Source organism: Lepisosteus platostomus, chromosome 20, assembly GCF_059453375.1.
Source record: "Lepisosteus platostomus isolate fLepPlt1 chromosome 20, fLepPlt1.hap1, whole genome shotgun sequence".
NCBI lineage: Eukaryota > Metazoa > Chordata > Actinopteri > Semionotiformes > Lepisosteidae > Lepisosteus > Lepisosteus platostomus.
The window spans coordinates 15,321,241-15,346,189 of NC_142630.1; the positions used below are offsets into that span (position 1 = coordinate 15,321,241).

A 24,949-nucleotide genomic window follows, 5' to 3' on the forward strand; every position below is an offset into this window, starting at 1 on the left:
CGGCTTAGCACGCAAAGAATTCAGTAAGTAGGCAATTATTTTCTTTTAGGTAATCTATTCTACGAAAAATTGCATCATATCTAATGGAAGGTAGGATGGAGTTGTGGGTGAAGTTTTCTTCAATTACGCTACGACCTCAAATACATAAACATCACACAAAACCTCGCATTTTATGGGAGGCCAGCAGCCATATCAACTTCACCCTGCAACTCACACCTGACAACCAACTGAAGCCCCGCAGCTGTGAGCCTGGTCAGTACCTGAGTACCTGGGAGACGACCTGAAAAAAACTAAGGCTGCTGCGAGAAGTGGTGTAAGTGGGGGCCAGCAGAGGGCGCTCAGCCTGCAGTCTGTGTGGTCCTAATGCTCCAGTATAGTGACGGGACACTATACCGTAAAAAGGCGCCATCCTTCGGAGAAGATGTAAAACTGAGGTCCTAACTCTGTGGTCATTACAAATCACAGGTGTTACCCTGACATCCTGGCCAAGTTCCCCCTGGCCTTTACCAGCCATGGCCTCCTAATAATGCCTTCGTCACTCTGCTCTCCTCCCCACTGAGCGCACTGGTGCACTATGGCTGCTGTCGCTACCATCCAGGTGGGGTGGGGGAAAGTGTTTTGAGGGGAGTGTCCAGTGCTCTATAAGTGTAAGGAATTATTTTCCTGGATAAATGATCCTTTCTGATCTTACCGTAGCGGAAATCTCAGAGCACGTTAAGGGGACGAGAGGTATAAGAAGCGACTCCTCGCCGCCCTCACTCACCACTCGCCTTCCTGTCCTCCCTGTCGCTGTCACTGTCCTCGGAAGAGGAGGAGGAGGAGGACGAAGAGGAGGAGGAGGAGCCGGAGGAGCAGGAGGAAGAGGAAGACGAGGAGCTGGACCCAGAGCGGGAGCACGAGGAAGAAGAGGAGGAAGACGAGGAGGAGGACGACGAGGAGCGAGAGGAGGAGCAGGAGGACGAGCGCTCCGTGTCGGAGTCCGTGCAGGAAGCCCGCCGGCCCTGCCTCCGCCCCCGCTTGCTGCCTCGCTTCTGCTTCTTGGCTACCGAGTTGGGCGTCAGCGGCTCCGTCCTGGCAGCCACCATGCTGCGCCGCTCGCTCTCGCCCTTCACCTGCCCCCCGGCTTTGCTGTCCACCAAGCCCTGGGTCTGGGCCCCCGACCTGGGGCTCCACTGCTCCGCCTTGCCCTTCCGCTCCGCCCCCTCCTCCTCGGACGTGGGCGGCTCCTCCTTCAAGTGCTCCGCCCGCTGCCTGGGCTCCTCCACTTGGGCCGTCCTGGGGTCGGGCGGCCGGGGCTGGGCGGCGAGGGGGGACCCCGCCACCATGGCCTGGTACTGGGGGAGCAGGAGAGGGGTGGGGGTGCGGGACTGGGCCCCCTTGTTCTGGCTGTAGTTGCTCTGGGCCGTCATGAAGCAGAGCTCGGGGTCGCGCAGGATGTGGTAATCGGTGCGGCTCACCCCATGCTTGGCGGCACCGATGAGCAAGTCCCGGTCGTGCGCGCCGGGCTCCCACCACACCGGCAGGTCCGGGCCCGGCTGGCACAGCTGGAGCCGCTCGTACAACTGGGGGTGGCGCAGCACCTGCTCCCGGACCTTGCGCAGAAGCTCGATCCGGTAGAGCGTTCGCGACGCCCGCTCCTCTGTGATGGGCTGGATGGAGATGGAGGGGTCCACCGATTCTGGAAACGGAAAACCAAACCACCTCTCAGCTACGGGGAGCCCAATGGTTCTTCCCCCCCCCCCCGGGTTCCTCCAAACGGGTCAGATCGGGCTCCTCTAGTGCCCAGGCGGCACACATCTCACTCACCCCCTTCCCTGGGCGGCAGCCGGCACACGCGGCGGCACATGGCCGTGAAGGCGCACAGGTACTTCTGCAGGCTGTCGTCGGTCTTCTTGTGCAGCCGCGCCATGGCCCGGAACTTGGTCCAGTCGAAGCGGCCCTGCTCCGGGTCGAAAACCACACCGAACGTCGACACCACGCGGTAGAAGTCGGCCTCCTCCCGCCGTGTCCACCTGGGGGGGGGCACCAAGCACAAAAGGCACAGCGCTGGTGAAAGACGCCAATGCGGGCTCTTACAGCTGAGGCCATCAGGGGGCGCTCGTGAGCGCATCGGGGAATCCGGATTTTACTTACAGTTGGAATTCATCACTTAACAGAAAACATTTTGAGGGAATTTATGTACTCATCCTAATTTAAGGTTCTTGTAAGTCAACTGATTGACGTAACTGAACTAATTTAACGTTTAGCTATTGAAGATTTTGGTGTGCTGTGAAAGCCTGCGGGAGTTGAGCCCCCTTGGAACCACAGTGGGGTCTGCGAGCCACTCACCTCTGCTGCCGCTCGATCTTGGCGGCTATCTTGGGGTTGATGTTGTCGTTGAGGGTGGACAGCAGGGCACTGGGCTGAGCTGGCAGGGCCTGCTGGATGTGCTGGATCTGGCGGTTCTTGGTGTTGCGCTGGTAGGCGGTGATGAGCCGGCGCAGCCGTGTGGTCAGGGCTGAGGGTGGGGGCCAGTACAAGGCGTCTCCTTCCATTAACATCCCCCCTTCTGGCGGCAGGGAAAACCAGCAGGTCGAAACAAAAACCGAGAGGGATCGAGATTAAAGCCGATGGACCCTGCATGGCAACCACTTCTAGTCTGAAGCCATCTGATGCCACACTTGTTCAACATTTTAAACTTAAGCTACTTAAAAAAAAGCATCTGGATCTCACTGCACTCTGATCACTGCACCTCATGCGCCTTACACTGCAGAGAAAAACAGCAAATAGCCTGACACCCACCTCCTCCACCATCTGCAATAACCAGGTCTCCAGGGGACGAGGCATCATCCTGGAAAGAACAAGGCAGCCTGTGAAGACCTACAGCCCCGCTGATTGACACTCAAGTCAGTTCAGCTTCACTGCAGCGCTGGAATTAGACTCCATTTCCTTCAGACCCATCAGAACTGTCCAGATTGCATAACATACTTTTCAAAGGATTACTCTTTCTGTATTATAAAGCAAGGTATAGCTGATTTATTCTATTTTAGACGCAGTGTGTGAAAGACCCATGAAACGCAAGCCAGTTAAGACTGGTCCTACTGCTACCTATGAGATAAAGCTTATCTCCTGCAAGCTTCATGTCGTGAGGCCTCACCTCGATATCGTCTTTCAGCAGGGCTGGAGCTGGCTTGTATTCTGGGTCATCGCCGTCCCTGTGCGACATACGGACAGATGTTCAGAGTATGTTAAATGGCACACAGTGTGCAAATCTACACACACACAGGCAAAGTTTCCAAGTACAGGAAAACAAGTTATGCCACAATATTAACAGTAGAAAACCATGAAATGAAAGGAGTGTCAGTTTCCATGGCTACAAAGCACTCCAGAGATTAAAGGAATCAGGAGCCGGATGACTGGAAAAAAATAAGAGTGCTCTCAGTGTATTGTTTATCAATGTTCATAATGGGTATTAATCTTAACTTTTATACTGCATTTTTTGGCAGAGTTCTCCTCCCCACCTGACTGGCTGAACTTTCAGCTTCATCGGAGTCTACGCCTAACCTGAATGCCAGTCAGCCATCTAGTGAATTTGGTCCAGCATATAATTCTCCACGTGAGGCTGTGAGGTTTACTAGGGTCTGATGCCCTTCGCAGAGTGCCCTGCGTGGGTCTGACGAGACTGAAGCTCTTACCCGTCCATGAAGTCGTTGGCCCGCTGCTCTGCGGCGATGGCCTTATCGTCTGGCCGCCCCACGCGCTCTAGGAAGATGAGGGCGGGGTCCGCTCGAATGGTGTTGTACTTCTCGTACCCTGTCCAAGCAACAACAGCAAGAGAGGGAAAAAGTGTTTATACTGATCTCCCGCAAACCCACACCTGCTGCCTTCAGACACCAATAAAAACCCTACAGGCATCTGTGCACGATCAAGCCCAAATATCATTAAGGCAACATGACATGACCCTGGAGACATCTTAACTTAGCCTTGAAAAACTGACAACTTTCAGTACGGACAATAAAATCTGCAGCTATGGTCTGGAATACAATAGTGCGTTAACACCGACCAGCAGCGCGGTCAGGCCCTGACTCACCATGCTTATAAACGCCAATAAGGAGGCTCTTGTCCGCTTCTGTGTCCCACCAGTGAGCTGGAAGCTCCGAGTGGTCTGGCTCAGGAACCCAAATCTCTGTCTCGCTGCCGAACAGGAAAAGAACCATAACCACAAGAAACAACACCCTGGAACTTAGCAGTGCAATTCTAGACCCTAGGCCTACGCGGCTTAGCCTCTGGCTGGTAGACGTGGTTTCCAGACTGAAGGGACACACATGAGGGAGGCTCAACATGTGCACTTCACAGAATTGCATTTGAAGTATATAGTAGTTTGATAAGTTTCATTAACATCCTTTGGTAGACGAGCAAAGCTTCTGAGAGAGTAATATTTAAGTAAAAAAGTTTATCAAATCTCTGGCACTACAGGAAACTTTGTCAGTTTTTGACAGCTTTTTTCAATATTAATATTAAGTCACAACATTTATTCCTGGGCTCAATGCAAAGATGGGGGGCTTCCTGTTTTTAGGAAGCAGATGTATAGATGGTATATGAGACTCACGAGGAGTTACATGAGGCTTGTATTCAAGTTTCAGCTTGGCTAGGAGTTATTAAAAGGTGACACACAGGCGCCTGAATAAGAAGGTATATAAAACCATCTGTGTGTGATGAATAGTGCTTCTATATGAAAGTAAAATATTTTAGCTTTATAAACTGGCTTCACCTCAGGTGCTTGGCAAGGCTCTTAGGTTGTTAAAGAATTATCTAACCCTAAGCCAACCAAGAGAATCCTACTCGAAAAAGGCCAACTGAAGCATTCAGCAATATTCTGCACAGTCCACCAACCCTTAAATAATACAAACCAAAATGCTTTGATCTATAGAAAATTCTCTGTGGGCAGAAAACCCATAAAACATAAGAAAGCTAGCTTCCTGTCCCTACAGAACAGAGCTAAGATTCGTGTAAATCAAGCTCAGTTTTTGTGCATGTCCTTCTCTCACCTGGAGTCCACACCGTCGAGCACCTTCTGGGACTGGTCTCCTATCACTTCCTGTTTCAAGTAGTACAGCATTCGGACACGGAGCAGCACCCTGCAAAACAAGTGCCAGACCAGCTGAGCAAGGACTCCAGCCTATAGGAAGGGGACAGAAAGCTCACAGGAATGCTGACGAAGCAGGGCCGCGCGTCACAGAGTCAGTGACCCTGAAAGCAGCCTGCTAGTCTGGCTCCAGTTAAAGGCACAGTCAGGTCCGGATTTATGCCAGCTGAGATGCTATGATAAAGAAAAGGAAACACTATTTGTATCTTCAGTTTCACTTCCAGCCGACATGGTTTATACTGTGGAGCTTTGTTTGCTCTTTGTGCCTGCAGGCGGATTTGCGATCTGTGCTCCAACACACCTGTGAGAGCTGCAAAGAAGGAACATTTTCTTAAAGGGCCATATTTTTAAAAAACAAAAAGCATGAGCAAATGATCAATGAAGTTCCAGACACAGTCCTATAAGACTTCAGTCTTACCCGTGTCGAAAGCTCAGGTGAAATTCACCTGTTAAAGTTTCCGTCACCAGAACTCCGCGGTCTGAGAAGTGCAGAAGAGAGTGTGGAACAGCTGTTCTGCACATGTGCTGACTTCGCCACCACGAGACACAAGGCGCTGCTGTTGCAGTTGGGACAGGTACTGGAAATCATGGGGTGGGAGCTCCAAGTGTTATGAGCCCCATCCATCACGTGCCTTTCAAGCAATTCTCTCACATGTAGCTTTTGCTTCTCAGTGTTCCCCCAAGGCAGTGCGGCTACTTTCTCTGCTCTGGGATTTATTTAGACAATGGGGAACTTTCCTTTGATAAAATCCTCTGTGCACATTTCAGCAGTGCTGCCTTGAACAGCTGCTGAATGCCACTGCTGTCAGGGCAGCACTAAATCACACTAATGGAGAGAGAGTGCAGGACCATCATGCTAAACTGTCTCTGTCTAGAGACAGGCTGCCTGCTCAAGTCTCCCTGCTGGAGGGCTTTGTTGCAGGAGTGTCACAGGTTCTTCCTTAATTCTGTGTGCAGAAGTGTGGAGTGGTGGCGTGGGTTCAACTCCCAAGCGGAGAACTATTGTTGTACCCTTGAGCCAGTTATCCAGTAAAAATACCCAGCTGGAAGAAATGGGTGCAAATGGAAGTCACTTTGGATAAAAGAGTCAGCCAAATAATCATTAATTAATTAGGAGCAAGAACAAGGCTCCAATTTGACCCCCCCATCCCCCTTGCTCATTCAAGGGGATGAGATGATTAATAATTATGAAATTAAAATGAAAGGAAAACAGTCTGGTTGAGGAAAAATTGACGGGTTAATGAAAAAAATCCTGATCAGCCAGACTCTCCTGTGTCACAATGTTGGCTCAGCCCTCAGTGACTGTTAATAATGCCGTTCAGCAGTCCTGCCCAAAATACAAAGGGGAACTTTCTATGGACACTATGGGCTCTGTGTCAAAAGATGCAGAGATACAAAACTCTTTTTAGAGGAAAATAACAAACGTGCGCATTTCTTTACAAAGTACTGTGCCAAGATATTCCTGCAGTGCTATGGATGAATAAAACTGATTCACAGAACAATCCGAAGAGAACTAAAAATGTGATAAAAATCACACGTTTCTGTTACATTTCATTGCTCGAGGGCTCCAGCAGCTGCACAGCGATCCTGAAACGACCACGAAGACTGGCGGTGCTACTCAGTCTTTGTAGTGAGGCTGAGCCCCGAGGCAGCCGTGCCCCCGGGCAGCGAAGGAGGCGGTTGTTAGGATGTGGTTGCCGGGAGCAGTTGCTAGGAGACGGCAGTGCTCACTTGTTGCAGTGGTGTTTGAGGTGCTTCTTGTAACCGTCGTCTTGGAGAAGGTGCTCCGGATTGTGCTTCCTGATCCATTCCGCCTTCTGGATGTCGAAGGAGCTTGGCTGCGTCTTCACCTTCTTCCCCTTCCGCCCTCGGGGCACTGGAGCAGACAGACCTGGACAGGAAGGGACACACCGTCAGTCTCCTTGTATTTTGAGCACAGAAGGAAATGACACACTGGATTGTACAGTAGGTGCTTTGATTTCAGCCTAAAATTGGAACCTTTATTATTAGACAGCTGTATAAGGATCAAAGAGAGGACTGAACAGACCACCTGTCTAAAATAGGACACAGAGAGGGACATGCCCACAATCCCTTAGTAGCACTTCTATACCTACTAATTCTAGTGTTACAACTCTTGAAACAGGCCTGTTTCAGAAAAGCCTTACAGGAACCAAAACTGCCTGGATTTCAAACTAATGGATCTCTGCCACCTTACAAGTGCCATCATCAAATCTTTTAATTAATTTTAATCAATTTCAACAAGGGACTACAAAGTGCAACTCACTGCACCAAGGCAAAACCCTATCAAGATAAGTAAAACAATTTCCTCTGCCTTGTTAAGGAGTCATGAATCAGCAGAGGCAGTTCTGAACCCTGTCTGGCCCCCGTGCTGTCAAAGGCAGCACCCTGGATAAGCCTCTACTTAGAGGTGGGGCCTTTTGTAGGGAGTTCCCTACATGGAGGACATGTCACACCCAAGAGAGCACCTTCAGTAACACTGCCTGTCTGCGTCCACGGAGAGGGACAAGACCAGGACTCTTACTACACACAGCTTCAGGTGGTGTCCTTGTTCACCCCCCCCACCCCCCACCTCAACAGCCACCATACCCAGGTGGTTCTGCAGCTCCTTGGTCTGGCCGTCTTCTGTGGGCGCGATCAGGTCCCACATGAAGCTCTTGATTTTATCATCCCCGCGGTAGTGCACCAGGCAGTAGGCCAGCAGAGCCCGGCAGATTATCTCCACGTCGTGCTCGTTCAGCTGCCTCTTGAAACGCCCGTGCAAGAGGATGTCCTTCCACCGGCCCCACCTAGCACACGAGACAGGCCCGTTTATAGCTCGACACCATGGGAAAAGCACTGTGAACCCCGGCAAAACCACAGCAGAACCTCAAAGAAAAGAGATACGGCACAGGCGAGAGAGAAGCACGGTCAAATCCTGAAAAATGGAGAACAGCACATGCCAACAAAACTTGAGCTTTGTAAGCAAACGAGGGCGACCCCCTGTGGCCCTCAAGCTCAGATACTTTTCACAGACGTCAGGGGACTCGCGCACAAACCATCTCCCTCTGGCTACGATGACCCGCTGTGTCGCAAAGAGTCGCCTCTTTACGCTGTCGTTATCGCCACCTGTCATTCAACTTCTGCAATCATCTAAACGCAGAGAAGTGGATTTCCCACATTCATTCCCTGAAATGTCGGGCTGCCAGGACCAGGAAGATGGGGGAAAGGGGTAAGGCTCAGATGGCTCACCCGTAAACCAGAAGGTTCTTTTCCACGCGGAAACATTCGGTGCGGCCGTAGCCATTGAGCCTGTCGTACGGGCGGCGGAGTTTGGGCTTGTCGTCCCCCTCGCTCTCCGGCTCCGACAGCTCCGCCAGCTCATCCTTTGTGGCGCTGAAAGGACGGGTCTGCTTCCTGACCCGCGGCGTGTCGATCACCAGGCTGTTCTGTTGGGGCACATCAGGAGAGACAGAGCCAAACGGAGGAGGGTGAATAAGGAGTTAAAGGAAACGCATCAGAAAGACAAGAAGAAAGGTGAAAGATGCTAACGGAAGGAAAAGAGGTAAAGAGAAATGGAGAAAAGATTGCAGAAGAAAGGAAAGACGACTGCAAAGTCTAGGAAAATGCAAGATAGCTGCGCTACAGCACTCACTCTGCCATTGATAGTGTCCAGGTCAATCTCTGCCTTTTTTGCCCACTTGTCCCAGAAATTTGGATCATCCAGAGAAATGTCTGTCCTGTTTCCGGATGCCACAAAACTGGCCTATAAGAGAAACCGTTCATTCAGAGCAGTCCACACAGAATGCTGCCTTATTTTTCCCCCTAAATAAGTGGCAGTGCTTCAGAAATTACTCGCTCAAGGAGAAATTCCACACATAATTAAGACATATAAGTACAAGAAGAATTAAAAATCATAAGTCCTGAGTGAAGTGTTCTGTACCTTGGCAAAGGTGGAGCCCCTGCCCTCAGACTCAATAGTGATGGTCTTGGTTCTGCGCTGGAGGATCTGGTCGATATCTTCCTCACAGAATTTGGAGCCCTCATCTTCCTCATCCATAATGGCCCCGTATGCCCCCCGACGAAGCAGGTCCTCGATCTCCTTCTTGGAAAGCTGCTGGATCTGTTGGGAGGCAACGGAAAACTCGGCCTCACTCAGTGACTGGACGGGCTTTATTAACGAAGAAGTCTTCATTAATGGAGTATGGAAGAGAACCTCGAGCTAAGGTGAAGAGTCCAAGGAAAGAATAAAAAAAAAATTCCAGGGAATGTTGCCCCGATCTTAAATCTTCTTTTAAGATGGAAATATGTCTGGCATGGCGGAAAAATCAGCCCCTCGCCCCCTTTACAGGGAAGAGTGGCATGGGGCCCGTTTAGACTTCAGAGGCTGCTCCCTGATCACGACGGAGCAGAATGAACACATTCCAGCAAGGGTCCGGAATGCAGGAGGTATGTAACAGGGCAGACAGAATCAGAGATAAAAGCCCTTCTAAAGAAGGTTAGGAGTCTAGATCTGAAAGTGCTCAGGGAATGCGACTCTGTTATCCTTAGGGATAGAATTCCAGAGCCCTGGGGCCTAGCATACTTGGGGTACAGACAGGAGGCCAGAATTAGATGAACAAAGGCTGCCAGGTGGGGAGTAGGGTGATAAACCAGAAAGGTACAGAGGTGCCAAGCCATGTAGAGACTTAAGGTGACCATGAGGATTTTAAAAGTCGACACAAAACCTGATGGGAAGCCAGTGCAAAGACGCCAGGATAGGAGTAGCGTGACCACTTGCACACTTACACCGCCCACGCTGTTCTCGCGCCCGCTCATGCTCTGCAGGACAGCCTTGTCCAGGCCCAGCTTCAGGCTGGCGCGGTCGAACATCTCGCGCTCGTACGAGTTCCGGGTGATGAGCCGGTACACCTTCACAGCCTTGTTCTGCCCGATCCGGTGGCAGCGAGCCTGAGCCTGCAGACGCACACACAGAGAGAAGCTAAAAGCCTGAGCCCTGGATCAAAATGCACACAGATTTAAAAGACCAGAAAAGCACAGCAATGGTGCACCGACTATGAGACTTTTTCACATCAATTAATACTGATATTATTTTAAAATCATTATTAATTTAAATTAATTTGAAAACAGAATGTTACCTGTTATTTTATGGCTGATAAACTAAAGAACATTAAAAACAAACCCCAAAACCTAACCCGCCCCAGCAGGAGGAAGAGGACGGACCTGCAGGTCGTTCTGCGGGTTCCAGTCGGAGTCGAAGATGATGCAGGTGTCGGCGGCGGTCAGGTTGATGCCCAGCCCCCCCGCCCGCGTGCACAGCAGGAAGACGAAGCGGTCCGAGTCGGGCTTGCTGAAGCGGTCGATGGCCGCCTGCCGGAGGTTCCCTCGCACCCGCCCGTCGATCCGCTCATAGAGGTACCTGCAGCAGAGCACGCTCACCTCAGTGCGGGCGAGAGACTCGCACAGGAACACCGATGAAAGCTCGGGCGGGTTTTTGTTTTTTTTAAACCGAGGCTTTTCTATCACCTGCATGTGCAGAGCACCTGTGACGTCAACCACACAGGCCCTTGACATATACTGGAGGACGCTGTGGGAACCTTCCCTTGGCAGCACACTCCTCTCTTCACCATCCTTGCCATAAGCCCCTGCAGCTCTCCTGACTTTCGGATACTGCCCTTAAAGACTCGGCTCGAAAGCTGCTACACTAATCCAGCTTCAGCACAAGCTCCCCCAGAGATTTACGCCCCCGGAACAGGCAGGGCTTCAAATGCAAGACCTCAAAATATTTTTGGAAGCGGTTTTTTCCTAGATCTGAAGCAATGGGCTTTTCACGACGGCTGGAATGAAAAAAAAAATTCTTCCTGCTCAGGCTGATATACAGGCAGAGAGAGCTGCTGTCTGTGCCTCTGCCAAACCCCCATGGCACCTCCAGCCCTGGGATAACCATCTTGTTTCTGTGCAGTTATCCGTCTCTCCCAGCACTGCTGTTTTTCCCTGACAGGCTTCCTAGCTGCTCAGCGCAAGGAACCCCCAAGGGGCTGCTGACCCCTGATTGAACCCTGTCTAGGCTCCAAGCCACCACTTGCTGCACTTGTTTACATTACTTCTATTTTATTCTCTTGCGCCAAAGAAAAGCAAGAGGAAAGAGCTGGAAAGGAGAGAAGGGAGGGTGAGCCAGAGACATTGAACAACCAGACCCTATAAAAATCACCACCAGTTTCCTGACACTGCCTGAAAGACCAGACTGGCTCAGCTTAACCAAGTGTTCCTGCTCTGGTAAAGAGACACAGTTTCAAACACGGCATTAGTGTGGTTTGGTGGAATTGCCCTTCGACCAGCACAAGATAAATTCGGCATCTTCTGCTCATTGCAGCACAGGCAGGTGGCTACACTACTTACAGAAAACCAACAAGAAAAAGTGGTAACACAGAAAAAGATTTCTTGCAAGAAAAGGGAATGCCAGAAAAAAAACAAACAACCATCAGCACACAGGTTGAGATACTGTTCTTTGCAAATCGCCTTTAAAGAAATCAGAACATCAGAAATGATCAGGACAGAGTCAATTGTGTGGAAGCATCTGAGCCTGTTTTAGGTTACTTCTGTCTCCTGGCAACAAGGATAACAGAGGCATCCTACGTGTATCAAAACAAAGGCGGACAGTCGCTTGCAAATGGAGCAAAAAGAAACAAGCTGGGAAAACAGATGAGAGTGTTTTGGTAGGAGATCTGAATCCGAGATATTGCAGTATGGGATGGGTGTCGCAGGCAGGTTACCTCCTCTGGATGAGGTAGTCCTCCAGGATGTCCAGGCAGCGGACCATCTGGGAGAAGATGAGGACCTTGTGGCCACCCGCCTTCATCTTGGGCAGCAGCTTGTCGATGAGGACCAGCTTGCCGGCGGACTGCACCATGGCCTGCAGGTGGAAGTCCAGCGCCGCGGGGTTGTGCACCTCCCGAAACTCCTCCAGGATCTTCTCCTCCGCCCCTGGAGGACACAGCGAGATGAGGGGGGTCGGCTCCCCGCACACAGGAGCGCCTACACCGGCCTCTCTCTGGTGATCCTTGCTTTTCTCACATGAGGTTCCAGCCAACATTCGAGACTGGGCTACCTGTACCCCGTATTAACTGCAACGTCAATTCAAGTCCGTCAAGAAGCAAAATTTTTCCTGAGCCACAAAATCAGGTCTCCGATATTCTTGTCATGAATTTACCTGCTGTGAAATCAGGCACTATGGCACAAGTGCAGAACTCTAGTCCTTGATGCCCGGAATCCAGCATGTTTTCTAGGTCTCTCTAAATGAATTGACAACTTTGAAAAGTGTTAAGCTGGTGTAACCGAGCTAAAGATCAGCTCATGTCATTAACAGCAGAGGCGCAACAAATACCCAGACACTGCAGTTCTCCAGGACTGGAGTTGTGGAGCACAGCACTACGGGAATGATAAGTAACTACAGCAAGTCAACCGTGTAGTGCTCTCCCTTAATGAGACAGGCATGGCAACAGCATACAGATGAAATGGGACATGCTAATAATGGACATGCAGCAGGAGCAGTGACAGAGCACAGGCAATGCTTGGTGAAGGCATGTACAGTGCCAGCGACTGCTCTGTACCTTTGATGAGGTAGGGGTGGTTGCAGCATTTGCGCAGCTCCATCATGGTGTTGACGAGGTTGGGCACATTGGCCTGGCCAGCGCCCTTCGACAAGAAGGAGAAGTTCTTCTCCAGAATGGCCCGGTAGTACTTCTTCTGGATGTTGGTGAGCTCCACCTCAATGATGGTTTCCTCCTTGGGCGCCAGCTTCTTCTCCACGTCCTCCTTCAAGCGCCGCAGCATCATGGGCTTCAGGATGGCCTGGAGCTTCTGGACCTGTGCAGAGGCGAGAGCAGACGGGTTTTTGCTTGAGCTGCTACAGGGCTGACCTGCCACTTACACCCAGTTCCGCCCACCACAACCCGCTGACATACATACCACATGGGGGATGTTTTTATAAAGCTGGCATGAAAGTGCAAAAGTTTAACAAGCAGCTTTTGTTACAATTTCAGTTATAAAAAAAGAGTGCTGCATTCAAGCGTCATTGAGGGCTTCCTAAGCAAACTGACATTAAGATTATGAACACCTGTGTAAAGAAATATTAGACTGCAGATACTAGATCTTTGCATTCAGAGCACAGCTAAAACCTACAGGCTTTTCAAAAACATAATTATCAGCAATATCTGTTTGTTTACTCTGCCTTGCCACATGTCAGAGTGACCCAGTTAGAATACCAGACTTTCCCCAATGTAATATCAACATCAAAAGAAATTCCACTTTTTATGCAGTGGAAATTCCCATGAAAATATTCCCTACAGTAAAACAGAACATCTCTCAGCTGACTCTTCCCCAGACGTCACTGTGCACATAACTGTGTATAAAACAAACTCCCAGCCCCGGCAGACATCTCCAACACAAGGTTAGAGTGCCCTGCACCTTCAGGTTTTAACAAGTTCTCAAATCAGATTTAGATTAAGTCAATAATTAATCTAAAAACAAAACATACAAACTTGTCTGAAATCCAAATCACAGTATAAAGACTGAAGACCTGTGCATAAAGGAAAGCTGTGATTTGTATTGATAGAGTACCTCACACTTAATGCACCATCATAAACAGAGGCTGGGGATAGCAGGGGCTTTGTAAGCATGGATCCATGGAGCTCTCACCTGCTCTTCCGTCTTCAGATCCCCGAACTCCTGCATGAAGGTGGACTCTGAAGGGAACCGCAAGGGCTCCAGGAAGTGCAGCAGGCTAAAGAGCTCCTCTACCGTGTTCTGAAGAGGAGTGCCTGTCAACAGTACCTTATGCTCCTGGAAGGATAGCGGGACAGGAAAAAATGTCACATGCTGCAGAGAGAATAGGGGGATTGCAGTGCCTTCTGCGATATCTCATATTACAGGCATCTTCTGCAATATTTCTACAAGCAAAAGTCCGCACATTCAGGCCCTGCACACTGTCTACCCAGCAGGATAGATCAGTGTCAGTTTGCCAATTACCGCGCAAATGTTCCACTTAATACAGCACCGTAAAAGAAACACATCAGGGGCCAGTACCAGGCTCATGAGCTTGAAGCCCTCCAGCAGCTTGCAGTTCTTGTTCTTCAGCCGGTGCGCCTCGTCGATGATGACACAGCGCCACTCAATGGCGTTGAGCTCGGGACAGCCGCCAAGGATCATCTCGAAGGTGGTGACGATCGCGTGGAACTTGTAAGCCCCGCGGATCACTCGGCCCTTAGGGAGGACGGAGCACAACAAGTGTGTAACACGGCACTGTCGACCGCTGGTGCCCGAGAGACATTGAACACTTATCACCATGAAGAACCTTGACATTAAAACGAGTATGAGGTGAACTGCCTACTCCCATTAGCAGAATTCCCACCCTCTCCCGATGTCAAGCTTGGAATTTTTCAGCACAGCTGCAGCCCCTGGAACGCACTTGTATACTCCTTGACAGATTTGCACATACCTATACAGATACTACCAATTAATACAGATTACACATATGAACATCCCTTATGTCTAGTCTAGACACTGATTGATGTGCTGTAATGCTCCTACTCTCTTGGAGGAACCAGGCGACAAGGGAGCTGTACCTGAGAGTCCCTGAAGTACATCTCGTACTGCTGGAGCATCTGGCGGCTGACCATGCTGCCGTGATAGACAATGACATTCAGATCCGTCCAGGTGCGGAACTCCCTCTCCCAGTTGGCGATGGTGGACAGCGGCGCGATGATGAGGAATGGTCCGCGGATGCCCGTCAGGAAGATCTCCTCCAGGAATGTGATGGACTGGATGGTTTTGCCAAGACCCATTTCGTCAGCAAGGATGCAGTTCCGTCTTTCGAAGGAATGGAGGGCAAAAAAAAAAAGGAAATAACCTTAAATGTAAGTCGGGAAGAGTTTGGCTGGCCATTCCCCAAATGTCCCATCAAGATATTCATCTGAGCTTACTTAAAATCCCTTTTACAGTCTGCATTAGACAGCGAGATGGGTTCACAAATGGATTCATCTCAGAATTCCTGTCTGAATGTTTCCATGCCCTACTCCCCTGAATAACGATGAAATCCTAAAAGAGTCATGATGGAATATTTTAGAAAAGGCTTTGCATTCATTGCAGATTTTGTGCATAGAGCCATTTAAAGCAGGCTTCTATTGCTAGTTCTTGGCAGACGTCTAGTTCAGACAGTTACCTGTTTCACATTTCTCCGACGTGCCTCGGCAGTAGGAATGTGGCCACACACACACAAAGATTACATGGAATGTTTTTCCAAACAAATCACAGCCAGTGACTTGGAGAGACTTGCCTCTATCTCTGTATGACTTTTTAATCGCAAAAAATCACTCTTTTTGTTCATTGTACTCACTTCCATAAATAATTGCAATGCAGATTAGCCAGACACGAGAACTGCTGATAGCATTCATCAGCTTAGAAAGGGACAAAGGTAAAAGGAATCAGGTATTCCAGACATCTGGCAAGGGACATTCTAAGTGTCATCTTTTAAGTAAAACATTTTATAACAGAGGTAAACTACCAGTACTTGCAGACGAAATAGCAAAACATTTTTGTACACAAAAATAAAAAAAACCACATCGAAGCTAATTAAGTCTAAGATGCGTGCTGAATCCTTAGATAACGCACATCCTAGACCAGATTTCACCATTTCAAAACTGTAAAAAAATGCAGAATGACTTAGGAGCTGAATTTATAATAATGCAAATGACTTTTTTTCCTCATCCTGTCAGCTTGCAGAGGACAGTTGTGACAGACATGCAACCATTCAGTGACAGGAAAATGAACGCAATTATGGCAATTAAAAAAAAATCTGCCATCCTGTCACTGAATGCGACTTGAAAGAAAAACTGCACGGCTTTGAGAACGCAAGAGGAATTTAAGGAACTCTCTTCTGAGCACCGACATATGCAACCTTTCCTGATTGCATTGGCCTACATGTGAGCAACTGGAATTTCACCGAGAAATTCAAGGACCCTCTCCACTGCTGTGAGGAGATTGCAGCCTTGGTGAAGAGGCACTTGCCCTGCCCTCGCTCACCTGTTGTACCAGTTGAACAGGAGCCAGTTCACTCCCTCCAGCTGATAGTCCCTGAGCCGGTTCCCATTGCGGTATTCCCGGGACTGCTCTGTCTTCTTCCACATGCTGGCGGGGGGTCGCTCCTGTGCAAGGGACCAGGGGAGAGGCAGACACCGGGTCACAGGCTACAGACGGAACTCCCACTCTTCTCCAGCAGCTCGGCCTGAACCGGCTCCTGGCAGCAGGTCCAGAGGTCTCCCCAACGACAGCCATTTATTTTTAAGTGCAACTCTGACCATCCAAACATCCAGTCTACTCAAAGCCATCTTGACATTCCTAAAAAGATCACCACCACCAACAGAACCACCCATGCAGCCAACACCTTGTCTCCGATTTTGCTCTTAATTTAAATGCGTCTTTCAGACAAGCTGCTGCAAGAAGGCAGAGAGGCGCTTACCACTCTGCGCGGGTCTGGCCTGGCTGCCTGCAGCTGCTCAAACTCCTCGATCTTGCTCTGGTCCACATCCTCCTTCAGCTCCCAGGTGCTGTCCTCATAGGGCAGGGAGCACCACTTCACCAGGTAATACACCACAGGCTGCCGAAAACACACACGCAGCAATCGCAATGAACAGCGCAACCAGAACTTGCAGGTTCAGCCACCAGGCAGCTGCACACCAACAGCTGGCACTGGTCCTGCTGCAATTGTGTCCTCTAATTCAAAGTCAGGCAACCAAAGATAATCCAGTGAACATCCCTACAGTAGAAGATCCACAGTATTTTTCCATCACAGAAATCAACAGGGGTCTTGGTGTGGTGTTTTCTGCTCAATACCACCAAGCTGCTAGATGCAGCACAATTAGTCATGCACCTATCAACTAAAGACAACATTTAATCCCTCCTTCTTGTTTTAAATCAATTTGGGGTCAATCCTGCAGCCGGACAGTGGGGCTTATATATTATTTGGGGATACAGATGACAGAAAAAAAGGTAATGAGTTTCCTCTACACGACACTTACTTTTTTATTATCATGCAAACACTTCTGAAACTCTCCGCCCTGGGGTGGATAACAGGGAGAGTGTGTCAGTGTTACCTCTCCAGTGTCCTTGTCCTTGCAGTAGGAGACTTCCAGCACTCGATCCACCTCCACGTAGTCGGGGTTAAAAGGCTCCTCTTCCATCTGCAATGGAAATGAAGCACGTTCCTCTCATGATTACCAGCAGCACAGGAGACGGGCTCATTTGCATACGAGCGAAACAAACCAAGAGAGAATCAGGAGGGTCTTACATCTGCAAAGAAGTGAGCCCTCTGTGCCTGTTTTATCTTGAATCGTTTGATCTTCTGCTGGATCCTCTTGTCCTTAACAAGCTGCTGCTCAGTGGCCCATTCGCAATGCAAATACGAGCTGATGGTCACAGAGAGAGAGAGAGAAAGCAGACAACCAATCAAATTCCACAATTCCCAAACCTGCCAGGATCAGAACAGCTCTCGGTCCTACTTGGGGAAGAAACTCAATAGAGGTGCAGCACAGAAGGTGATCTCCTGTTACAGCCTGAGCAAAGGAGACTGAGCCTTCCTGAAATGAATGTTCGAAAATGTTTGGCTAATTCTTACTAGTTAGGCAACACTGTAATGTAATCAATGACAAATAAAACAAGTGTGTGTTTTCTTAATCATTTAATGGGTTTATAGCAGGAAGGACCAACTGATCTTTACCTGCTAAGGAATTGTCCTAGGGGCAGCACTGAAGCTGCTAAGCTGGAAACATTTTTTCCATCTTTACATGAGCAACAGTTCATGTACTGATTACAATTTAGAATGGGTCGGATACCCATTTTTCTGATGACATTGGGAACACTAACATTTCCTAAAAACCACAAGTATTTTATGCATCAATAACTTCAAAACAGGTACACCCAGTCTGAACAGAAGACAAGAAATCTTTCTGCATGAAGATGCGTAGCTCAACATATTTTTTTAAAGCTAAGTGAGCAAGAAAGTCCAAACGTTATGTCAAAAGAGTCCTTACTAGTTTTTGTATTTGACGTAAAACTCTTCAACTTCAACCACGACCCCAGGAGACACCTGCAGGAGAAGGAGAAGGAGGTTAATTTAGTGAATCCACAGCACCACTGTGAAAACAACCTCCCATGAGCCAGCCATGTGTCACAACTAGCCACACGTGTTCTCCTGTCTTGCAGGCGGGGGAACAGAACCCAAGCTCTGGAAGAAGCAAAACAATCGATCAATTACCTCCTTCTTTCCTATGCGGGAAGACATGATTTTGTCTACCACTGCGGCATCTTCCTCACTGGGATTTTCCTGAAATGTTAAAGCAAAAAACAATGTTAAAAAAAACACTTTAAACACAGCAGCGGCTTTAAGCAGTAAAAAAAAAAAACTTGCTGTCAAATAACTCTTGTAGATCCAAGCCTGGATCTGTCAAATTTCTCCTAGCACCACGACTGCCTTTATTCCAGCTGGAGGAAAACTGCTAACCCTTAACCTTTTTCACTGATGCTCAGCCAGGAGAGCACTGATTCAGAGAGTACTCTGCCCTTTTCCAGAGAACCGTGTTTGTTTCAGTGCCGGAAACAGCTTGTGGAAAACGAACAGAAATAACCAATGTGCTCCTTGTACTTCTGCTCCGGTAGATTAAAGATCAGCTTTTGGCCTAACGTTCTGCAAAGCGAAGTGCCAAACAAGTGAGCAGATGAGTGCCAGACAGCACATAATAATAATAATAATAATAATAATTGCTTACACTTATATAGCGCTTTTCTGGACACTCCACTCAAAGCGCTTTACAGGTAATGGGGACTCCCCTCCACCACCACCAATGTGCAGCATCCACCTGGATGATGCGACGGCAGCCATAGTGCGCCAGAACGCTCACCACACATCAGCTATCAGTGGGGAGGAGAGCAGAGTAATGTAGCCAATTCATAGAAGGGGATTATTAGGAGGCCATGATTGGTAAGGGCCAATTGGAAATTTGGCCAGGACACCGGGGTTACACCCCTACTCTTTTCGAGAAGCGCCCTGGGATTTTTAATGACCACAGAGAGTCAGGACCTCGGTTTTACGTCTCATCCGAAGGACGGCGCCTGTTTACAGTATAGTGCCCCCATCACTATACTGGGGCATTAGGACCCACATGGACCACAGGGTGAGCACCCCCTGCTGGCCCCACTAACACCTCTTCCAGCAGCAACCTTAGTTTTTCCCAGGAGGTCTCCCATCCAGGTACTGACCAGGCTCACACCTGCTTAGCTTCAGTGGGTTGCCAGTTGTGAGTTGCAGGGTGATATGGCTGCTGGCACATGCCACCTCTATGAGGCCTGTTTGTTTTTGCTTATTTAGCGATGGCAGTATTCTCAAGATCTCTATGCACGGACTGCATGTGACGTTCCCGCGCAGAGTCTCGTGCTCGGCATTGCTGTGCGCTCACCACAAACAGCTGCACTGGCTGCTCCTTGCGCGAACCCGAGGCCGTCTTCTTGGCTTTGACGATCACCTTGACCTCCTCGTCTGAAACCTTGCACTCCCCCTCCTCTGCGTATTTTTTGCGTTTTACCTGACGGTTAGATCTTCTTTTCTGAGGGAGAAAAAAAGGTAATTAAAGGCCTTTATCGCTTTGTCCCTGTGGTCTTTAGGGCAAAGGGATGCCGGGAAAATCAAGACAACCTGGGGGACAGTAACTCTACAGAAGCAGCACGAAACCCTCCTGTATTTCCACTGTAAACTGTCCTTTACTGTCTACTGCATTGCAGGCTTGAACTCCAGCATGTAAAGATTTGATTACGCCATACCCATTTTCCATCCCTTCGGCTCCACACCATCCTCTCTGACCCCCTCCCGGTTCACACTAATGTACTTAGCTGCTCAGAACTTAATTTTGTTAAAATATGTATTCTGTGGAAATTTACATCCCTCAAACTATAACATGCCAACAAGTAAAGCTCATGTACTGCTAGTGCCATCTTCTCTGCTGAGGCCTTGATTAGGGCTGAAATGTTGAGAGATTTAAAGCATGTTTCAAAACGGATTCAAACCGGGAGGGTCCCCTCCCCCCCACCCCCCTCATCGTGGGTAGTGCTATCTTTAGGCTACACTTCATTCAAGCACAGAGTTAAGTGCTCCTGTTGGGCTGCTGGTTTGGGTTAAGAGCAGCCCACGGCAGTGGGATGACGTGGGAATGATGCAGATTCTCGTGTTGGGACACACAGACTCTTGAGGCCTTCCAGGTGCTTGCATGCCAATGCAGTGCGGTCAGTGAAGGACGCTGATCAGGGCTGATCCTGCACTAAGGGGCAGTGGTCCCTGCAACGCATTTTACAAATGGAGAGGGCTCGAGGGGTAGGCAGGTCAGAGGAGTCTGCTCGCTCTTCCTCATTCTCCCGTGGTCGGTCACGGGGTCCCTAGCTCTGAGCCAAGATGTGAAAGACACACGACTGGACCCTCCGGATCAGGAGAGCTTTTAAATAATAAGTGGAGAACCCGAAGAGAAGAAAGCACACAAAACAAGACCCACTCGTGCCCCATCCTCTCCCACCGCTCACCGAGTCATCGTCCTTGGAGCAGCGCCGCGGAAGGGGCTCCGTGTCCGACAGCTCTTCGGAGGACTCCGTCTTCCTTTTCTTCTTCTTGCCAAACTTGATGACTATTTTGCTGAAATTAAAACAAAATCGATCAGTAAGCGTCCTGGAATGCAGCCTCACTGGGGAAAAGCAAACAAAAGGGGAAAAAAAAGGAGGGGAAGACGACTCATAGGGGTCTGGATACCAGAACAATAACCGTTTCGGCTCTGCAGACAGTATGAAAGCTAATAACACTTCAGGAAGGTCAGAAACACCATGAAGCCAACCGGCTGGAAGAACAACAGGGAAATGATCTGAAAGAGCTAACGTTTTCGGAGTGCTTATTACTGATGTTTAGAAGACTTACGAATTTAAAAAAGTACCATCAACAACATTCTCCAAGCAGAGCACACAAGCTCCTTAGTTTTAAGGAGTGTTGTTTTAGTAGATGCCTTTTTAAATGGATGCCGATACCAGCTAACACAAAAACGTCAGAGACTGGCAGGATGATGCCAGCTGGAGATGAAGTCAAGTTTCTACCCCCGAAAAGCTCAGATCACGTCATCCACGAAGATGGCAACCTGCACAGTTCTACAGTCTGCTAACTGTACTGCCTGTTTGCTCCCTTAAACTGAAGAGTCAGACGCCAAGAACAGCCTTTAATGATGATCAATCCTAAGTGTCTGCTGGAGGTGAAAGAGGAAGGAAGGAGACAGAAAATAGCTCAGCGGCAGGCTGCTCTGGAAGTGCCCTTCCCACACTTACTGCCTGGGCACCGTTTCACAGCTCAGCGCATCCTGTGCCAAGGAACAGCGAGAGCCACACGCGCTCTCAGATTCCTCCGGCTGCAGAGAAGCGCCAGTATGGACTGGAGAGCCCTGCTGGGACTCGCTCGCTAGGTTGTCAGTGGCAGCTGCATTAAAGCACCCCAGCCCAAGAACAAACACACCCAGCCACACCTCTCACTACCGCGGCACAGCCCAGTCCGCCTGCAAGACCCATTACGGAGGGCAAACGAGGTTGTGTGGAAGCTGCATTCACAGCATTTAACTTGCATGTCATAAAGCAGAAAAACTGCCCCACAAAACAAGAACAGCTTGAAGGACAGAAGATCACTCTTCTGAACAACGTCAGCAGCCACAACAGGAGAAACCAGCAAGAGGTGCTCTCCGCTGCAGGAGTCGCCTCGCAGGAACCGGAACGACCCGTCTTCGCCTGTAGCTCCATGCAGGGACTTCATCACCAGTGAGGTCCGTCTCACATGCACTACCCAGAGCTGGAGAGAAGCTTTAACCCTCGGTGCAGAAGACCCTCCAGAGCAGCACGACATGCAGGACAGGCTGGGCCCTACTGTCGTCTTCACTAAAGCTGCATCTGTCAGTGGTGTCTTTTACCCAAGTTTCAAAGTAGTTAACTGAATTAATTATCCAATGAACCGAACCAGTGAAGCCATTTTCCAAAGTTCAGTGCAGATTTAAAGAGGTATAAAACCTGTTGAACTGAAGCTTTTGACAACCACAACTGAACAATTTCCCTAAACTTGATATTGGATCACTATTATTCATATGGACCTACTGAAGTCTTTGTGGCGACTGCTGCAGTAGTACACTATTAGACTCTGTAATATTCCATGGGAAGAACTTTTTTAGTGGTATCCCTGCCCTACACTCCACACACTGCAAAATTCAAAGCACCTGAAACTTACAGAGACTAATGCATAGGAAAAACACCCTGAGATTCTGCCTCTTCCTGTGAGAGCTCTCAAGAGCTGTATTCTATAAAGCACACCCTGCTTCAGTCCTGTAACCTTTATGAGCAACACAAAGCAAAAGATTCAAGGTGGCATCTCTCACGCGTACCCCTCAGGCAAGAATAATTCATGCCAAATTTGACACATGAACGAAACTCCCATCTGTGGCATAAAAGGGTTGAGCTTTATGAAACTGCTGACGCAACAGACTTCCACTCTGGACGCAGTGCCACACCAGGCAGCTGGAGAGTGCGAGTGTGTGTGCGTGCGCGTGCAAATGCAGGTGTGTGTGTGGGGATGTGGGGATGGGGTGGCAAGCGGCCATGTGGAGCGCTGACATCACCATTCCCCTACCCCTGGAGCCTCCGTCTTTATTGGATCCAGAGAAAACCAGTCAGCTGTCTGGCCCCCTGCCAGGCCTGCACATCTCTCTCCCACCTCTTTCCAGATTTTCCCTCCATCTCCCCTTCCACGGAAGGGAAACAAGATCCAGCAGTATCGATCGTTCCATCGGCATAATCACATGCTGACCGCATGACAGCAGACATGGGATCCGAAAAGGCACAGACTAAGAAACACGGCAAACTGGCATAAAAAAAAAATGTTTTCCTCGTCCCACAACTGGTCCAAACAATAATGGTAAAAAAAATCTTTATTTTTTTAGACTTCGTGTCCCCTCCATGAACCCAGTCGCTCTCCCTCCCCCAGTGAGCTGCCCTATAGTCAGGCCTCCCTGAAGGCTCCGCGCAGGGAGATCTGCAAGCACTGGATAAGCCCAAAGGAGTCGCAGGAATGCAAGAAAAACCTCAAATACTATAATCCGTGGCTAACACCCTGGCAATCGAGCGTCACGTCTCATGAGGACTCCAGGAGCCTCGCTCAAGCAGCTCCGGGGTCCTAGGGAGACAGGTGGACACATGGGCTCTGGGGTGCCAGCCCCCCTCCATCTCAACACCCTCTCTCTTCCAAGTGTGCTCCACCATTCACACGAACACGAAAGACACGGGCACGCTCTTAATAACCTTTAATTTCAGACTGCTCCCCCCCGAGCTAGATTAAACCTCAACAAGCCCCTATGAAATGAAATATAAATGTTCTCACGGGGAGCCTGCAACATGCTTCTACAGAGAATATTCACAGCATTGCCGTGAAAGTTACATATTTTAAGAAGTTAATAGAAGACACAGCGTAACGAGTTATGCCAGTAACTAAAAAAAACAGTAAACATTTAGGTGGGCAAGCCAAGTTAGACCCTCACAGCAAAGGACAGGACCAGAATAAAACGCTTAACAGCCTGCAAGCACCCTGTCCTATTTTTCTGAATGGAGCTTCACGATTCTCCTGACACCTTCACAGACCGCACAGGATGTTCTTTCACACCTCCCCAGTGTCTTACTTTCGACAGACTTTAAGAGAGACAGATTAAGTGAAAGGCTTGACTTCATAACGTCCTACTACCAACACAGCTTGAAATGCCAAACGCCCCATTAACCCTGAAGTGCGAGCGGGCGCTCTATCGGTGTAGCAGGAGGCATGCCGAACCGCGGACACGCAGGATAGGAGACCATGGTCAAGGTCGCCCGGGGGACCAGACCCACCCAGGGAGAGAGTCACCAAAACTAAAGAAAACTGGCGTAGAGATGGAAAGACGAAAGATGGAAAAATGAAGCCAGAGAACTGGACCTGAGAACGAGTGAGGAAGCAAGAAGGCAAAAGCCTGTCGAAAGGAGATTAAGAAGACCTCATCCACTGGGGCACATGTACACAAACTGGAATGGTACTGGTCCCAAAAAAAAGACACACTGGCTGAGTATCTGTCCAGGGTGAGAGACAGCAAGGAGAAACTGACCGTGATGAAGTACAGGCTCAGCGAGCACAACTCGGCAACAGAAACTGGGGAAAAAAGGGCAGAGTCCTTTCCTGACTGGCAGAAAGGACGGGCTCAGTGACCACAGCCTGGCCATAGAAACACTGTCCTGTCCTGGCTGTCCAGAGAGGACCGGCCGTGCTGCAGCTGCCAGCAGGGAGGCGCATGTTCCGCTGCACTGTTAGATGGACTCGTGGGTCAGAGAAACTTGCTTCTGTTCGATAAATCAAATCCCAGACTTCCTAAACCTGCCAGACTCGGCACAGCTACTGATCCTGCTTGAAGCGGGAAGGGCCATCAACAGCGCTGCAGCCCAGCATGTGATCTCCTGTCACAGCCTGAGGAAGAAGAGCCTCCGAAAAATGGGACTCTACAGGTTTTGCCGTTATGGCTTTGGCAAAACCGACCAATAGAGCTCCTTGAAATGTGATATTCCAGCGTGGAGCAGGCTGCAATAGTGCTGGGGGGAAGGAGGGGAAGAGGGAGGGTGAGCTAGGGTCCTTGACTGCTCAGGGCTGCGTGCACTGCACAGCCACAGAGCTGCAGGACACTGCGAGAGGGTGGGTGGCCAGGG

General features: G+C 49.5%; 1 protein-coding gene across 14 annotated transcripts in view; it reads right to left on the reverse strand.

The window, feature by feature from the left end:
• Positions 1 to 24,949, reverse strand: part of chd9 (chromodomain helicase DNA binding protein 9) — a 59,713-nt gene that overhangs the window by 6,764 nt on the left and 28,000 nt on the right. For 11 of the 14 annotated variants that reach the window (XM_088614041.1, XM_088614045.1, XM_088614044.1 and 8 more), the window contains 28 exons: positions 20,741 to 20,849; positions 19,630 to 19,776; positions 18,432 to 18,500; positions 18,208 to 18,263; positions 17,466 to 17,583; positions 17,197 to 17,358; positions 16,638 to 16,775; positions 16,202 to 16,323; positions 14,746 to 14,989; positions 14,207 to 14,383; positions 13,820 to 13,963; positions 12,733 to 12,988; positions 11,896 to 12,106; positions 10,346 to 10,541; positions 9,911 to 10,078; positions 9,066 to 9,245; positions 8,778 to 8,888; positions 8,375 to 8,571; positions 7,733 to 7,932; positions 6,857 to 7,016; positions 5,028 to 5,117; positions 4,070 to 4,173; positions 3,675 to 3,792; positions 3,137 to 3,194; positions 2,782 to 2,830; positions 2,329 to 2,548; positions 1,807 to 2,012; positions 764 to 1,678 (listed from right to left, as the gene is read on the reverse strand). In XM_088614041.1, the coding sequence (XP_088470167.1) occupies positions 764 to 1,678; positions 1,807 to 2,012; positions 2,329 to 2,548; positions 2,782 to 2,830; positions 3,137 to 3,194; positions 3,675 to 3,792; positions 4,070 to 4,173; positions 5,028 to 5,117; positions 6,857 to 7,016; positions 7,733 to 7,932; positions 8,375 to 8,571; positions 8,778 to 8,888; positions 9,066 to 9,245; positions 9,911 to 10,078; positions 10,346 to 10,541; positions 11,896 to 12,106; positions 12,733 to 12,988; positions 13,820 to 13,963; positions 14,207 to 14,383; positions 14,746 to 14,989; positions 16,202 to 16,323; positions 16,638 to 16,775; positions 17,197 to 17,358; positions 17,466 to 17,583; positions 18,208 to 18,263; positions 18,432 to 18,500; positions 19,630 to 19,776; positions 20,741 to 20,849 (4,925 nt within the window). The remainder of the gene's footprint in view (positions 1 to 763; positions 1,679 to 1,806; positions 2,013 to 2,328; positions 2,549 to 2,781; positions 2,831 to 3,136; positions 3,195 to 3,674; positions 3,793 to 4,069; positions 4,174 to 5,027; positions 5,118 to 6,856; positions 7,017 to 7,732; positions 7,933 to 8,374; positions 8,572 to 8,777; positions 8,889 to 9,065; positions 9,246 to 9,910; positions 10,079 to 10,345; positions 10,542 to 11,895; positions 12,107 to 12,732; positions 12,989 to 13,819; positions 13,964 to 14,206; positions 14,384 to 14,745; positions 14,990 to 16,201; positions 16,324 to 16,637; positions 16,776 to 17,196; positions 17,359 to 17,465; positions 17,584 to 18,207; positions 18,264 to 18,431; positions 18,501 to 19,629; positions 19,777 to 20,740; positions 20,850 to 24,949) is intronic. The other 3 variants (XM_088614052.1, XM_088614048.1, XM_088614053.1) reach the window with 1 other exon arrangement.